Below are 16,516 nucleotides of genomic sequence, written 5' to 3'. Positions count from 1 at the left end.
CAGCTGAGGGATATTACTGAGATCTGCCCCTCCCTGTCCCGTCTCGTCTCCAGCAGTATAGAATTTAAACTATGCTCACATCTCTGAGAACCGTAGTCTGGCCGAGCCCTTTGGAAAGCCATTACTCTGCAAATTGGTTTATTTTTAGGCTCTCTTGCAATTATGATTTACTCTTGCGATTTATTGCACAATTATTCCTTGTAGACAAAAAAAGTAAAAATGTCTTGTGTTCAACAACTAGAATATTTCTTAACTTCTGGGTATGTAACTTTCAGGACAAAAAAAGACTGCCTCATTTGTCCTATAACGCTGTTTTATAACCTCTGCTGTCATAGATAAAGCCCTAAATACTTTCCCTACCTTGGTCATCATGACAGCAAGGCAAGTTGTCCATGCACCTGGGTGAGACACGTGAACTAATAAACATGGATTGTGTATTAAATCTGTATTAGTGACAGTAGGAACTTCAGGGCAGAGAACAACCCTAGTTGAACCCCAACCAGCCTATGACTGCCATCTGGTAAAGCTGATGACAGTCAGGAAATCTGACACGGGGATGAAGAGAGATGAAGTCAAATGAGCATGTAGTTGAAGTGAGTCCTTCCATTGATATGTTGTCCTTTCTCCCTGTGTGTATCCAGAGTGAGGTGTAAATGTATGGGCATCAGAGAGCCCAGTATGAAGAAGACAGGCAGGCCGGTGGTGAGTAAGGCTCAGAGTGGAGAGAGGGGGAAGACTGAAGGCGCGGCTACAGGAATCACAGGCAAGGCTGCAGCCAAGACCACCACAACGGCACCTCTGTCAAAGGTACACTTCTATACCACTACACGTCTTGTCACTAAGCCAAGTACACTTCTATCAAATTCAAAATGATATACAATGGCCTACTTTGCCAACTCCCATTTGTACATGTTTATCATGGTACCGAACAATCCTATGTTATTATTCAGCCTGCTGGCTGGATTAGTGGGCATTAAAGTCATTTTTTCCATGTGATTTGTTCTCCAGGTTAAAAGCAATGATGATCTGCTAGCAGCAATGGCAGGGGGCACTCCAGCTATGAACAGCACTGTGACCAAGAACAAGAGGACTGCCTCCACAGGGACCAGCAGTGGTAACCCATACAGTAAACCAAAGACTAGCTCAGGTAAATCTGTTTATATCTTTATATTAGCTGACTAGCCTCCAATGACCTATGCTATTTTCATCGTACTTATTATTACTCTGCATTTCATGCTTGCTGGGTTCTGTCTCTCTTCTTCAGCCAAACGTGTGACGTCCTCCACCTCCAAGGAGCCCAACTCGTCAAGGGACCGTCTGCGGACATCCAGAACATCGGCTAGTAAGAAGCAGTCATCATCGGGGGTGGGGCAGGAGGATGTGGCCCAGGGAAAGCGGTCTCGCACCCAGCAGCTGGCGGAGTCGGAGGGCCGGATGAACAAGTCTAAATCAGACAGCCAGATCAGTGTCAAGGTGGCCCTGGAGGCCAAGGTGAAAGACCTGCTGGGTTTGGCCAAGAGCAAAGACTTGGAGATCCTGCACCTGCGCAGCGAGCTGAGGGACATGAGGGCCCAGCTGGGCCTGGGAGGGGAGGAGGTGCCCCCAGAGGAGGGAGGAGGAGGAGGAGGGGAGGAGGAGAAGCCCCAGGAGAGGGAGGTGTCAGCCATCACAGCAGCGGATGTGGAGTCCACACTGCTTCTCCTACAGGAGCAGAACCATGCCATTCGTGAGGAGCTGAACCTGTTGAAGAGTGAGAACCGCATGCTGAAGGACCGGCTCAATGCGCTGGGCTTCTCCCTGGAGCAGAGGCTGGATGGCTCTGACAAGTTCTTCAGCTACCCCTCCCTGAGCCCAGACCTGGCAGTCAGCAGCGGCCACAGTGATGGCGGGGGCACTGGTACCCTCACCTCCTCTGTGGAAGGCTCTGCCCCGGGCTCCCTGGAGGACCTGCTGACAGCCCAGCAGCACAGTGGTTCAGTGGACAACTTGGACAGTGAGTCCAGCGAGGTCTACCAGGGCGTCACCTCCAGCGATGACGCCCTGGACGCCCCCTCCGGAGCCTCGTCCTCCTCCGAGTCGGAGAGCGTGCCCAGGCGAGAGTGCTCACGCCGGGGCAGCAGCGACAACGCCAGCGAGGTGTCTGTGGCCTGCCTGACGGAGCGCATTCACCAGATGGAGGAGAACCAGCACAGCACGGCCGAAGAGCTGCAAGCCACACTACAGGAGCTGGCTGACCTGCAGCAGATCACCCAGGAGCTGAACGGAGAGAACGAGAGACTAGGGGAAGAGAAGGTAATCCTCATGGACTCCCTGTGCCAGCAGAGCGACAAGCTGGAGCACTACGGCCGGCAGATTGAGTACTTCCGCTCTCTGCTGGACGATCACCACTTGTCCTACGTCCTGGAGGAGGACATCAAGAGTGGCCGCTACATGGAGCTGGAGCAGCGCTACGTGGACCTGGCTGACAACGCCCGCTTCGAGAGGGAGCAGCTGCTGGGAGTGCAGCAGCACCTCAGCAACACGCTGAAGATGGCGGAGCAGGACAACGCTGAGGCCCAGGGGGTAATTGGGGCTCTGAAGGAGAGGAACCACCACATGGAGCACATCATGGAGTCTGAGAGGCAGGACCGGGGGGCCATGGTGGCAGCGCTGGAGGAGTACAAGGCAGCGGTAAGCTGTGACCAGGTAGAGCTGAGCCGCTGCAGGGCCCAGCTGGACCAGGAGAGGCAGAAGGTGGCTGAGCTCTACTCCATCCACAACTCTGGAGACAAAAGTGACATTTGCCAGCTGCTGGAGGGGGTTCGGCTGGACAAGGAGGCGGCGGAGGGCAGGGCTGCCAAACTGCAGGAGGAGCTGAGCCACGCCCGCACTGATGTCACCAGGCTGCAGGACACCCTCAGTAAGGTGAGTCCACCATGCACACACTATCCTACAGTTAGTACATTTGATCCTTGATCCCACCCTTTTGATAGTTTGCCCATTTTCACCATCAAAATTGCGAGACTGCTTCTGTCTCCTGTATTCAACTTGTGAAAAGTTCACGAAGTTTCTCCATACCACCTTAACTTCTTGCATCTAGGCAAGAAGTTAAGCGGAACGCCTAGCCAACAGCCAATGGAACAGCAGGGCGCGAAATTCAAAACATCAAAAATCTAATAATTTTAATTTCTCAAACATATGACTATTTTACACCATTTTAATGAGAAACTTCTCCTGAATCCAACCACGTTGTCCGATTTCAAAAAGGCTTTACAGCGAAAGCAAAACATTAGATTATGTTAGGACACAACCTAAACAAGAAAAGCCACACAGCCATTTTCCTAGCAAGGAGATGTGTCACAAAAACTCCAAATCCAGCTAAAATGAAGCACTAACCTTTGACGATCTTCATCAGATGACACTCCTAGGACATCATGTTACACAATACATGTATGTTTTGTTTGATCAAGTTCATATTTATATCCAAAACAGCATTTTACATTGGCGCGTGATGTTCAGAAAATGATTAGCCTCCAAAACTTCCAGTGAATGACCACAATGTGCACATTCATTTACAGAAATACTCATCATAAACGTTGACAAAATATAACAATTATTTAAAGAATTATAGATATACTACCTCTTAATGCAACCGCTGTGTCAGATTTCAAAATAACTTTACGGAGAAAGCACATTGTTCAATATTCTGAGTACAGAGCTCTGCCATCAATGCAAGCTATACAGTTAGCCGTCAAGACACGGCGTCGTCAAAACTCTAAAATACCGTTATAAATATTTTCTTACCTTTGCTGATCTTCGGCGGAATGCACTCGGAAGGACTCCCACTTCCACAAGAATTGTTCATTTGTTTGATAAAGTCCATAATTTATGTCCAAATACCTCCGTTCTGTTGGCGCGTCCAGAACTATTCCAAAGGCACGAGACGGGCGCAATCAATAGACGAAAAGCTCAAAAGTTCCATTACCGTTTGTAGAAACATGTCAAACGCTGTTTACAATCAAACCTTAGGGTGTTTTTAACATAAACAATCGATAATATTCCAGCCGGACAATAGCGTATTCATTACAGAAGAAAAATAAAAAATGCTATCCATGCGTGAATGTGCATGAAGTAACTACATGACCTCAGACTGTCCACTGCTTGAACCGGCTGTTATTCGGTCAAAATTCACCATAGAAGACTCAAACAACTTTGTAAAGACTGTTGACATCTAGTGGAAGCCTTAGGAAGTGTAAGTTGACCCCACAGACACTGTAGTTTCAATAGAAAATGGTCTGAAAGACTACAATTCTCAGACTTCCCACTTCCTGGTTGGATTTATCTCAGGTTTTTGCCTGCCATATGAGTTCTGTTATACTCACAGACATCATTCAAACAGTTTTAGAAACTTCAGAGTGTTGTCTACCCAAATCTACTAATAATATGCTAATATTTGACTCTGGGCCCGAGTAGTAGGCCGTTTAATTTGGGTACGTTTTTCATCCGTCCGTGAAAATACTGCCCCCTATAGCGAAGAGGTTAAAAGCTTTCATAGAAATGCATGTGTCTGCTTTATATGCACCCTCACCACTGAAAAGAAGAATGAGCATTCATTTGGGCCATTTAGTTTATGAATGAGATAATGATTGAGTCCCCTGGTGGTTTGTGCAGCTGGATCGGGAGTACCGGGACATCCAGGAGCAGGAGCAGAAGCAAATGGCAGAGCAGAAGCGTGGGCTGGAGAAGCAGCGCGGGGAGCTGCAGGAGAAGGAGACTGAGATCGGGGACATGAAGGAGACCGTCTTTGAGCTGGAGGACGAGGTGGAGCAGCACCGAGCTGTAAAACTCCACGACAACCTCATCATCACAGACCTAGAGAGTGAGTGGGCTATGGCCAAGGGGGAAAACATGTCACAGCATCATAGATCTATTCCAGGGTCAAGTCCAGGATTTTTAGGGCACTTTTTGAGGCACTGTGCTTTTACCGGTAATTCCAACATTGTCCACTAATGTTACTGCAGGCAGGAATCTTAGGAAATGTTTTGTAATTAACATAAGCTGTCTGCCATCAATCAATCTATCCATGTCTGGTTGTGCGTGTGTGTTTGACGGGGAGATCTTAATCGCACAAACCTATTATTTGGCAGGGAATACTATTTGTCGATCAGTGATTCTACAGCTCACTAACTAAATTGGGAAGTTTCACGCTAAAGTTGACATTTATACTTGAGAGAATGTGCTCACCTCCCCGCAAACTTTACGCTTCGATCACACCGACAGCGTCATTGCATTTTGGTTCACCAGAATTACATTCATTTCCAATGAAACGCTGCGTTTGCCTTGCAGTATTGCGTTGCAGAGGCATTGCGTTCGATGTGGTATGGTGCAGACGTTGGATTTATCGACCGTATGTGTCAAACTGTCTGCGTAGACGGCTTGACAGAAATGGTAGCAGAAGGTGAATGTTTAACATTTGTTGCATACATATCTAGATGATGCTGCGTACTGTTTTGCGCAGTGACGCTGTCTGTGTGTTCGAAGTAAGTATTTTATGCAACAACAAAAAAAAACAGGAAAACATTACCAAGAATGCAGTCGTTGGAGTGAAAAAAAAAATATTTTTAGAGTCTAATATAATTAGACAACGGGAATATTTTTCCTATTTATTTTCATAACCGTTTTACAATAAATTCATTTTCTGGACATGATGGGTTCATATTCCCAAGGTAGCCATACAACAAATGACCATGCTCATCTCTCATGGGCCTATTAAATAGATAGACTATATGTATTTCAAGTTTTGCCATCCCATATGCAGCGTGGTTTATAATATAGACCTACAGTTGAATTTAACAGGTGAACGGTTGATATTTTACGTTGAAGTATGCTACTGTAAGTACTGTATTTTTATTTTTTTATGTTTTAGAATTCGCAGGCAATCTATCATATTTAGGCAGGAGGAAAAGTCAATGCAAAAACATTGTTGAATTCAAAAATTCTGCTGACAGGTCCACAACAATTGACCATTTCTTTCTTCTGTAGAAACTGGCAGTCCTTTGCCAGATACAGCATACATTTGTGCAAAATATTAAAATATTCTGCCAACACAGTAAAACTTATATTTTACATAAGCCAGTAGCTTATGTAAAGTATTTAACTGTATGGGCAGGCTACAGTATTGCGTGACATATCCAATTTAATCTCAGACCTATACCAAGGCAGGACATGGAAACCCATAATCAGTGTTGGGGAAGCTACTCTGAAAATATAGTTTACCAAGCTACCATTACTTCACACTTGAGGAAGTTAAGTTAAACTAAAGCTACCCTTAAAAAATATAGTTTACTTAATTAAAGTTACTTAAAAAAGAAATTGTTCACGGCATCAAAACTGCTTTGTGAAAAATTATCATATGTAAATCTGAGATGTCGTAGATGACAAATTGCAAGAACAGATCACTCTGTAGTCAGGTGTTAACAGAATGTGTAATTTATTCTATTAATCGCAAAAACAAGGTTTCAAGTGAGTTAGGCAGTCTGATGCCGAAAAAGAACGAAAATGATTGGCCATTTTACCCATATTTTATTTTTGTTAAAAGAGTAGTGTGTAGTTCCAGGAGTTAGCTACACCACTACATGGCAAAAAGGTTATTAACTACTGTTAACACTACCTGATGGGAATTTTGTTCCACTACCACCATGCTACTGCAAAATGTAGTTAAATTACTAGTTGAACTACATGTAGTTTACTACTCTCCAGCACTGCCAATAATCTATTGATAAACTAAATATTCCAATAGTTTTAAATTATACAGCAAATAAAGGGTTTTATTGTCACCATAAAATGTGAATGGAGGCCGTTTTCCAGGTGGAGTTTTAATGCTCGTTCATGGCGCACAGTTTTTTTATGACAGTTCTGATTTGTAACGGGAAACATTCGGATACTATGGCGTGCGCCAAGTTTTTATATCTCTATATTTTTGTACGTGCGCAGACTTTTCAGACATTTTGTGTGAAATTTATGCAATGGTTATAAATGAAGCCCCTGGCTCTACACATAAGACATAACAGTGGAACCCCACAATGCATTTTTCCACCTTTTGGCCAGTGCCACATGGTGGCTGTGTAGAGCTGTGTCAGGCTTCTTGCAGCCAGAGGAAAGTGTGAACAGTATAGTAGGAGTGTTGCCGAGTACTCGGTCAAAACAAGTATTGTAATGGATGTGGAGAATTTTCCGAATACGATTATGACAAGAGTATATCTTTTTTTAATTATCTGTATTTTCAGCCTTCAGCACGCATCTCTCTTTCACTCTAACAGTGTGAAGCATTGTGAGTGCCAAACAACTATTGACTAGTATTTCTGTCTGTAAAGAAACTTGCTTAGTTTTGGTTGAACCTCCTGCAACGATTGGATTTGAACAAGCTGCTCTCCGTCTGCTCTCATTTCATTTGACATTTTACTCATTTAGCAGACGCTGTTATCCAGAGCCACTTGCAGTAGTGAGTGCATTCATTTTCCTACTGGTCCCCCTTGGGAACCGAAAACCCACAACCCTGGCTTTGCGGGACCACATTTCCCCAGGCAGACACGCGCGAATGTTTTCACATAATGTCTGTCGTGATCCAAGCCCATGCTTCTTGAAATTATTATTTATTCTTTCCCAGGCATGTTTACCGATCATAAATAAATAAAAGTACAAATGTAGATAGTTCATTTTGATTGTACAAATGTTGTGGTATAAGTGTTGGGGGAGAAGTTTTGCTCCTCTCAGAAGTGAAACAATATATGGGGCAAGTGAATTAGCCTACCTTCATCTAAATCTGTGTCTGGAATAAATACAGGCAGTAGTAGCCAGCCATGCATTAGGCTATTTATTAGCCTATTTAGTTGATAATTGAATAGGACTAAGTAAGGAACTTTGTTTATTTGTGTGTTCATAAGTCACTCAGTATTCATACCCCTTGATTTATTCCACATTTTGTTGCATTAAAGCCTGAATTCAGAATTAATTCAATAAATGTTTCTCACACATCTACCCACAATACCCCATAATGACAAAGTGGAAACATGTTTTTAGAAATGTTTGCAAATTTATTGAAAATGAAATAGTTTACACAAGAGTCAATACATGTTAGAATCACCTTTGACAGCGATTACAGCTGCAAGTCTTTCTGGGTAAGTCTCTAAGAGGTTTGCACACCTGGATTGTACAATATTTGCATATTATTCTTAAAACATTCATCAAGTTGGTTGATGACCATTTCTAGACAGCCATTTTCAAGTCTTGCCATAGATTTGCAAAACTATTTGAAGTCAAAACTTTAACTAGGCCACTCAGGAACATTCAATGTCATCTTGGTGAGCAACTCGTGTTTTAGGTTATTGTCCTGCTGAATGGTGAATTTGTCTCCCAGTGTCTGTTGGAAAGCAGACTGAATCAGGTTTTCCTCTAGGGTTTAGCGCTATTCCGTTACTTTTTATTCTAAAAAACTCCCAAGCCTTTGCCCAATGACAAGCATACCCATAACATGATGCAGCCACCACCATGCCTGAAAATATGAAGAATGGTACTCAGTGTTCTGTTGGATTTGCCCCAAACATAACACTTTATATTCAGGACATGAAGGTCATGTCTTTGCCAATTTTTATGCAGTTTTACTTTAGTGGCTTATTGCATACAGGATAGGATGCATGTTTTAAATATTTTTATTCTGTACAGGCTTCCTTCTTTTCACTCTGTCATTTAGGTTAGTATTGTGGAGAAACTACAATGTTGTTGATCCATCCTCAGTTTTCTCCTATCACAGCCGTTAAACTATGTAACTGTTTTAAGTCACCATTGGCCTCAGGGTGAAATCCCTGAGCAGTTTCCTTCCTCTTCGGCAACTGAGTTAGGATGGATGCCTGTATCTCTTTTAGTGACTGGGTTTATTGATACACCACCCAAAGTGTAATTAATAACTTCACCATGCTCAAATGGATATTTAATGTCTGCTTTTTTTTTTTTTTTAACCATCTACCAATAGGTGCCCTTCTTTGCGAGGCATTGGAAAACCTCTCTGATCTTTGTGGTTGACTCTGTGTTTGAAATCCATTGTTCAATTGAGGGACCTTACAACTATCTGTATGTGTGGGCTACAGAGATGAGGTAGTCATTCAAAAATCATTTTAAACACTTTCACACAGAGTTCATGCAACTTATTATGTGCCTTGTTAAGTGCATTTTTACTCTTGAATTTATTTAGGCTTGTGAATACTTTTTGAAGACGCTGTATGAACTTGTTATTTAACAGAAAATAACATGTTAACTCTGATACGCTTGGTAGATAAAGTCAATCATGTTTTTTTTGCCTTTTAGACTCCTTGACGTGTAGCTATATTGCTATTGGCGTCAATGGGATTCAAGTTTACTTCATAGACTGAATTACACAATAATTAACCCTAACCTCTAGTTTCATAAGTTGGTGCTGCTAAGGTCAGTGTCTCGATCAGCTCTTGAATTGTTTGAAAGCAGATTCTCTTCCTGCGCTGCGTGTGAATATATCCTGTGGCCCGTTCACATGAACTCAGCCATGTCTGCTTCCTCCCTCAGACTCTGTAAAAAAACTGCAGGACCAGAAGCGTGACATGGAGCGGGAGATTAAGATTCTGCACCGGAGGCTGAGGGTGAGTGGGCCAGTGGATAGGGCCATCTGAGGACCAGAGGTCACTGACACGGTCAAGCACAGAAGCACTATGGTTTGGTTTGGGCCATGTTCATTACAACTGGAATCCACTCGAAAGCAATATGATGATATTTGCTTACACAAATGTTCTCATTAGCTTTATCCCGGCTCAGTGGTCGAAATGATGTTGCTGTGTGTGTGTGTGTGTTTCTGTCTGTGTATGTGCGCGCGTGTGTGTTTGTCTGTTCAGGAAGAGTCGGCAGAGTGGCGTCAGTTCCAGGCTGATCTGCAGACAGCCGTGGTCATTGCTAATGACATCAAGTCGGAAGCACAGGAGGAGATTGGGGATATGCGGCACCGTCTCCGCGAGGCCCAGGAGAAGAACGAGAAGCTGGGCAAGGAGCTGGACGAAGTCAAGAACCGCAAGTAAGAGACACTGAGAAACACGCTGTGCTTGATTCCAAGTGTCATGTGGCCGACGCCAGCTGTCTTGTGATCATATCGGGGAGATTTACAGTACCAGTCAAAAGTTTGGACACACCTACTCATTCCATGGTTTTTATGTATTTTTGCTATTTTCCACATTGTAGAATAATAGTGAAGACATCAAAACTATAAAATAACATGTATGGAATTATGTAGTAACCTCCCAAAAAAGACAGCTTTGCACACGCTTGGCATTCTCTCAACCAGCTTCATGAGGTAGTCACCTGGAATGCATTTCAATTAACAGGTGTGCCTTGTTAATTTGTGGAATTTCTTTCCTTCTTAATGCGTTTGAGCCAATCAGTTGTGTTGTGACAAGGAAGGGGTGGTATACAGAAGATAGCCCTATTTGGTAAAAGACCAAGTCCATATTATGGCAAGAACAGCTCAAATAAGCAAAGAGAAGTGACAGTCTGTCATTTAAGACATGAAGGTCAGTCAATCTGGAAAATGTCAAAACGTTGAATGTTTCTTCAAATGCAGTCGCAAAAACCATCAAGCGCTATAATGAAACTAGCTCGCATGAGGACCGCCACAGGAAAGGAAGACCCAGAGTTACCTCTTCTGCAGAGGATAAGTTCATTAGAGTTCCCTGTGGCTCAGTTGGAAGAGCATGGTGTTTGCAACGCCAGCATGGTGTGTGCAAGGCCAGGGTTGTGGGTTCGATTCCCACGGGGGGCCAGTACAAAAAAACAAACCAAAAAAAACCATGAAATGTATGCATTCACTACTGTAAGTCGCTCTGGATAAGAGTGTCTGCTAAATGACTTAAATGTAAATGTTAACTGCACCTCAGATTGCAGCCCAAATAAATGCTTCACAGAGTTCAAGTAACAGACACATCTCAAAATCAACTGTTCAGAGGAGACTGCGTGAATCAGGCCTTCGTGGTTGAGTTTCTGCAAAGAAACCATTACTAAAGGACCCCAATAAGAAAAAGACAATTGCTTGGACTAAGAAACACGAGTAATGGACATTAGACCGGTGGAAATCTGTCCAAATTTGAGATTTTTGGTTCCGTCCGCCGTGTCTTTGTGAGACGCAGAATAGGTGAGCAGATGACCTCTGCATGTGTGGTTCCCACCGTGAAGCATGGAGGAGGAGGTGTGATGGTGTGGGGGTGCTTTGCTGGTGACACTGTCAGTGATTTTATTAGAATTCAAGGCACACTAAACCAGCTTGCCTTCCACAGCATTCTGCAGCGATACGCCATCCCATCTGGTTTGCGCTTAATGGGACTATCATTTGTTTGTCAACAGGACAATGACCCAAAACACACCTCCAGGCTGTGTAAGGGCTATTTGACCAAGAAGGAGAGTGATGGTGCTGCATCAGATGACCTGGCCTCCATAATCACCCGACCTCAACCCAATTGAGATGGTTTGGGATGAGTTGGACCGCAGAGTGAAGGAAAAGCAGCTAACAAGTGCTCAGCATATGTGGGAACTCCAAGACTGTTGGAAAAGCATTCCTTGTGAAGCTGGTTGAGAGAATGCCAAGAATGTGCAAAGCTGTCATCAAGGCAAAGGGTGGCTTCTTAGAAGAATCTAAAATATATTTTTGATTTGTTGAACACTTTTTTGCTTACTACATGATTCCATATGCGTTATTTCATAGTTGATGTCTTCACTATTATTCTACAATGTAGAAAATAGTAAAAATAAAGAAAAACACTTGAATGAGTAGGTGTGTCCAAACTTTTGACTGGTACTGTATGTGTGCAGGGTTGGGTTAACAGTGATTGCCACATTGATGAAGCTGGATGTGGTGGTCTGTATTTGCATCCACATGAAATGGGTGAGGTGGGACCTGATGTGCCTTGATATGTATTGAGTGTGTTGGTGTTTGTCTCCTTAGGCAGGATGAGGAGAGGGGCAGGGTGTATAACTACATGAATGCAGTGGAGAGGGATCTGGCTGTACTGAGGCAGGGCATGGGCCTGAGCCGTCGCTCCTCTACCTCCTCAGAGCCCTCTCCCACCGTCAAAACCCTCATCAAGAGCTTTGACAATGCCTCCTCACAAGGTACCCCAACCTGCGAGTGTAAGATATGGACCACTTTTTTTGTACTTTTATTCTCATTTCACTTGTATATTCCTAGTAATAAGCATAGCAGTAACAGCACTACTAATGCAATGTAGTAGTATTACTGTGGGATGTGACTGATTTCTGTTCACAACAGGCCCAGTCCCCACGGCCGCTGCCCCTGCTCCTCCGACAGCACCTGCTGCCACATTACCACGCACTCCCCTGAGCCCCAGCCCCATGAAGACCCCTCCTGCAGCCGCCATCTCACCCATACAGGTATGCCACCTGGAACCCATTTCAGTGTGTTTGTTTGCATGGCAAGCTCTAAGTGTAGGCATCAGGTCAAGCGCACAATAAAAACCTGGCTTACACTAGACCAGTCATTCACACATAGCTGCAGTGGATTCGGAAAGTATTCAGACCCCTTCACTTTTTCCACATTTTGTTACGTTACAGCCTTATTCTAAAATGGATTGAATTGTTTTTTTCCCTCATCAATCTACACACAATACCCCATAATGACAAAGCGAAAACAGTAAAAAAAAAAGTTAAATACCTTATTTACACAAGTATTCAGACCCTTTGCTATGAGACTCGAAATTGAGCTCAGGTGCATCATGTTTCCATTGATCATCCTTCAGATGTTTCTACAACTCGATTGGAAAGGAAATAAACCTGTCTATATAAGGTTCCACAGTTGATAGTGCATGTCAGAGCAAAAACCAAGTCGAAAGGAATTGTCCGTAGAGCTCTGAGACAGGATTGTGTCGAGGAACAGATCTGTGGAAGGGTACCAAAATATGTCTGCAGCATTGAAGGTCCCCAAGAACACAGTGGCCTCTATCATTCTTAAATGGAAGAAGTTTGGAACCACCAAGACTCTTCCTAGAGCTGGCTGCCCGGCCAAACTAAGCAATTGGGGGAGAAGGGCCTTGGTCAGGGAGGTGATCAAGAACCCGATGGTCACTCTGACAGAGGTCCAGAGTTCCTCTGTGGCAATGGGAGAACATTCCAGAAGGACAACCATCTCTGCAGCACTCCACCAATCAGGCCTTTATGGTAGAGTGGCCAGATGGAAGCCACTCCTCAGTAAAAGGCACATGACAGCCCGCTTAGAGTTTGCCAAAAGGCACCTAAAGGACTCTCAGACCATGAGAAACAAGATTCTCTGGTCTGATGAAACCAAGATTGCCTGTATGCCAAGCGTCATGTCTGGAGGAAACCTGGCACCATCCCTACGGTGAAGCATGGTGGTGGCAGCATCAAGCTGTGGGGATGTTTTTCAGCAGCAGGGACTGGAAGACTAGTCAGGATTGAGGAAAAGATGGAGCAAAGTACAGAGAGATCCTTGATGAAAACCTGCTCAGGACCTCAGACTGAGGGGAAGGTTCACCTTCCAACAGGACAACGACCCTAAGCACACACCAAGACAATGCAGGAGTGGCTTTGGGACAAGTCTCTGAATGTTCTTGAGTGGCCCGGACTTGATCCCGATTGAACATCTCTGGAGAGACCTGAAAATAGCTGTGCAGCGACGCTCCCTATCCAACCTGACCGAGTTTGGGAGGATCTGCAGAGAAGAATGGGAGAAACTCTCCAAATACAGTGTGCCAAGATTGTAGTGTTATACCCAAGAAGACTTGAGGCTGTAATCGCTGCTTATGTAAATGTGATATTTCAGTTTTTTGTTTTTAAGAAATTTGCAAAAATGTATAAAAACCTGTTTTTGCTTTGTCATTATGGGGTATTTTGTGTAGATTTATGAGGGGGAAAAAACAAGAATTGAATCCATTTTAGAATAAGGCTGTAACGTAACAAAATGTGGAAAAGGTCAAGGGGTCTGAATACTTTCCGAACGGCCTGTATTTATCAAGGTCTAGATCAAATGGTGTGTTTTAGAACCGCCAGATCAGTATGGCAAGGAATTGTTGTCTGTGCTGACTAGGTCAGGGAGCGGTGCACTAGTTAAAGAGTTATTGTGACCATCGGGTTAAGAGTTGTCCTATATTCACAGTGTTTATAGACCACCAATACTCCACAGATATCACTTCCTCCTCTTCCTCTGGCACTTTGTCACAGTTGACAGTCCCTGGGCTTGCCTCATACACAGACCATGAGAGATTGAGTATTTTGAGAATATGTCCCATAGCTCTAATTCCGTTACCTCACTTTCCCTTAATTTACATTTTGGTAATTTAGCAGACGCTCTTATCCATAGTGACTCAGTCAGTGCATCCAAATCATCCATATGACCCAAAGATTCTTTCTCTTGTTTTAAACTCTCACACATTTTTTCAAACATGTCAGCTGTTTGCCTCTAACGCATTTTTCATGAATCTGCAATGTAGTGTTGTCACGATAACAGAATCTTGACTTAGATACCGATGCCAGGTTTAGTATCACGATTCTCGATACCAAAACGATACCAGGGGGGGAAAAATAAATCGTATTAGCCAATGTCGTAGAGTGGCACTTGATCCAGACAGATCTTTTGAGTTAAATATCATTACATTTGAAATGTTTGATTTAAAAAAAAAAAAAACTGTTTATGTAAGCATTTATGAATCAATTATATCATCATACAATCCATTTGACTTCGTTTTTTTATCAATCTAACTACATAACAACATAATGGTAATGATTTATTTGAATGCTACGTCTCTAGTCTATTGATAATCTGAGTAAATCAAGATGTAGCCTCGACCTATTTACTATACAGGTGAATGCATATTCAATAGGACTGTGTACATGCACTGAGTTATTGATCTTATTTTGGCTGATTTCATGGGGCTACAGATGAAAAACAATCTGTTTCCCTTCCATTTGGGACTTATTTTATTGTACTGATCAACAACATTTGCATAGAAGAAGCAATATCTTCTTATGTAAGTGTGCGCTGTCTCTTTAAGACCCATGACGTAAGCATTCCACTGTTAGTCTACACTTGTTGTTTACAAAGCATATGACAAATAAAATGTGATTTGATTCACACACACAGTCAGTTCGAGGCTCGAGAAAAGATGATCTTGGCCGAATCCCAATTGGACCCCTAAGCCCTACACCCTATGTACTTGTGGAGATCTGAAAAGATTTGACAGGTGTAAGCAATATGGTAATAGTTCCACCTTGCCCTGTAATAGGCTAGGTGGAAATGTCACTATATTGCTTATACCAATCTAATCCTCTCAGATCTCCACGAGTGAATAGGGTGTTCGATTTGGGGGTCCATTTGGGATTGGGCGTGGTAGATTAAGTGAATTAATAACGTTTTTGGTGACAATCAGCTTTAAAATCAGCAATATTTTTCCTTATGGTGTTGCATATCATCATATTAGTAATAGTGTAGTGAATTGATGTTAGCTTCAGCTGAAAGCTAGTAAGGAAAGTTAGCCTACAAAGCTGAGAAAGATCATTTGAAAAAGACAATTTCACTAAATGTATTCATTGGTTTCTTTTCATTTTGATAAGGGATGAAAATGCAATGAGTTGAAGGTTATTTGTTGATGTAAAAAGTTGTCATTAGATTTGGGTTGGGGTGGGGTTGTGAGAAATTTTGAGGAAACAATGGGGTCCCCAGAAATTCTGGTGAAAAAAATGGGGTCACTGCTGAAAACGTTTGAATACAGTATAAGGACAAGTTCAGTCAATAGATGTAATAATGTTGACAGAGGGGCAAAATCTGAGCATTGGATATTTTAAATACATTATTTAAGCAGAGTATCAGATCTTCTCATATGAAAGGGTCAAAGTTCAGGGAGAGATTGGTTTTTCTGTTTCCTAGACAGGTTTCAAGTCTTCTGTCCTGCTTTTTCTCATCTATCATTGACCTCCTCTGCAGTCACAAGATTATTGCCAATGCCTGGCTGCTGGTGCTGCAGTCAGAATGGCCTCCTCGAGCTGGGCATTTTTCCAGAAATTGCACATAGTAGACTACTTCTATTGGAATTGTGAAGACATTTTCGGGAGGTTTTTGGATTACAAAAGGGGTTTACGTGGTGGGCGTGGCAGGGGGCGTGGCAGGGGGCGTGGTCGGCTCATCAGAGCGGCTAGTGTTTTCCTGCAATGCTACAATATTTCTCCATGGAGCTGAGAGAAAATGCTACAGCTTTAAACCTATTTTCCTGCGATTCTACATATTCTGCCATTGAGCTGAAATAACATTTTGTTTTTAAAGCTATTTTGCTAAAATTCTATGCATTTTGCCATGGAAATGCTGTGTTCTTTTACAACAACAAAAAATAACAAAATGAATACTCAATTCTCCCTGTGTCTGGCTTTTATGTAATATTTTTCTCAACGATTATATTTTTAAATATATAGGCTCATTATCTTTTCTATATACTTTATCTGCTTTCTA

At 43.0% G+C, this 16,516-nt stretch overlaps 1 protein-coding gene across 2 annotated transcripts in view; it reads left to right on the top strand.

Moving 5' to 3' along the window:
- The window catches only part of specc1la (sperm antigen with calponin homology and coiled-coil domains 1-like a), a 35,510-nt gene that overhangs the window by 6,723 nt on the left and 12,271 nt on the right, over positions 1-16,516 (top strand). Inside the window, exons 2-9 of one of the 2 annotated variants that reach the window (XM_082966263.1) lie at positions 642-807; positions 1,009-1,147; positions 1,265-2,904; positions 4,651-4,858; positions 9,574-9,647; positions 9,897-10,072; positions 11,990-12,156; positions 12,314-12,435. In XM_082966263.1, the coding sequence (XP_082822389.1) occupies positions 658-807; positions 1,009-1,147; positions 1,265-2,904; positions 4,651-4,858; positions 9,574-9,647; positions 9,897-10,072; positions 11,990-12,156; positions 12,314-12,435 (2,676 nt within the window). In that variant the 5' untranslated portion in view covers positions 642-657. Of the gene's footprint in view, positions 1-641; positions 808-1,008; positions 1,148-1,264; positions 2,905-4,650; positions 4,859-9,573; positions 9,648-9,896; positions 10,073-11,989; positions 12,175-12,313; positions 12,436-16,516 lie in introns of both variants that reach the window. The other variant, XM_014160418.3, reaches the window with a different exon arrangement.

Source organism: Salmo salar, chromosome 20, assembly GCF_965601325.2.
Source record: "Salmo salar chromosome 20, fSalSal1, whole genome shotgun sequence".
Classification (NCBI taxonomy): Eukaryota; Metazoa; Chordata; class Actinopteri; order Salmoniformes; family Salmonidae; genus Salmo; species Salmo salar.
This window is presented reverse-complemented; position numbering and strand designations above follow the sequence as displayed.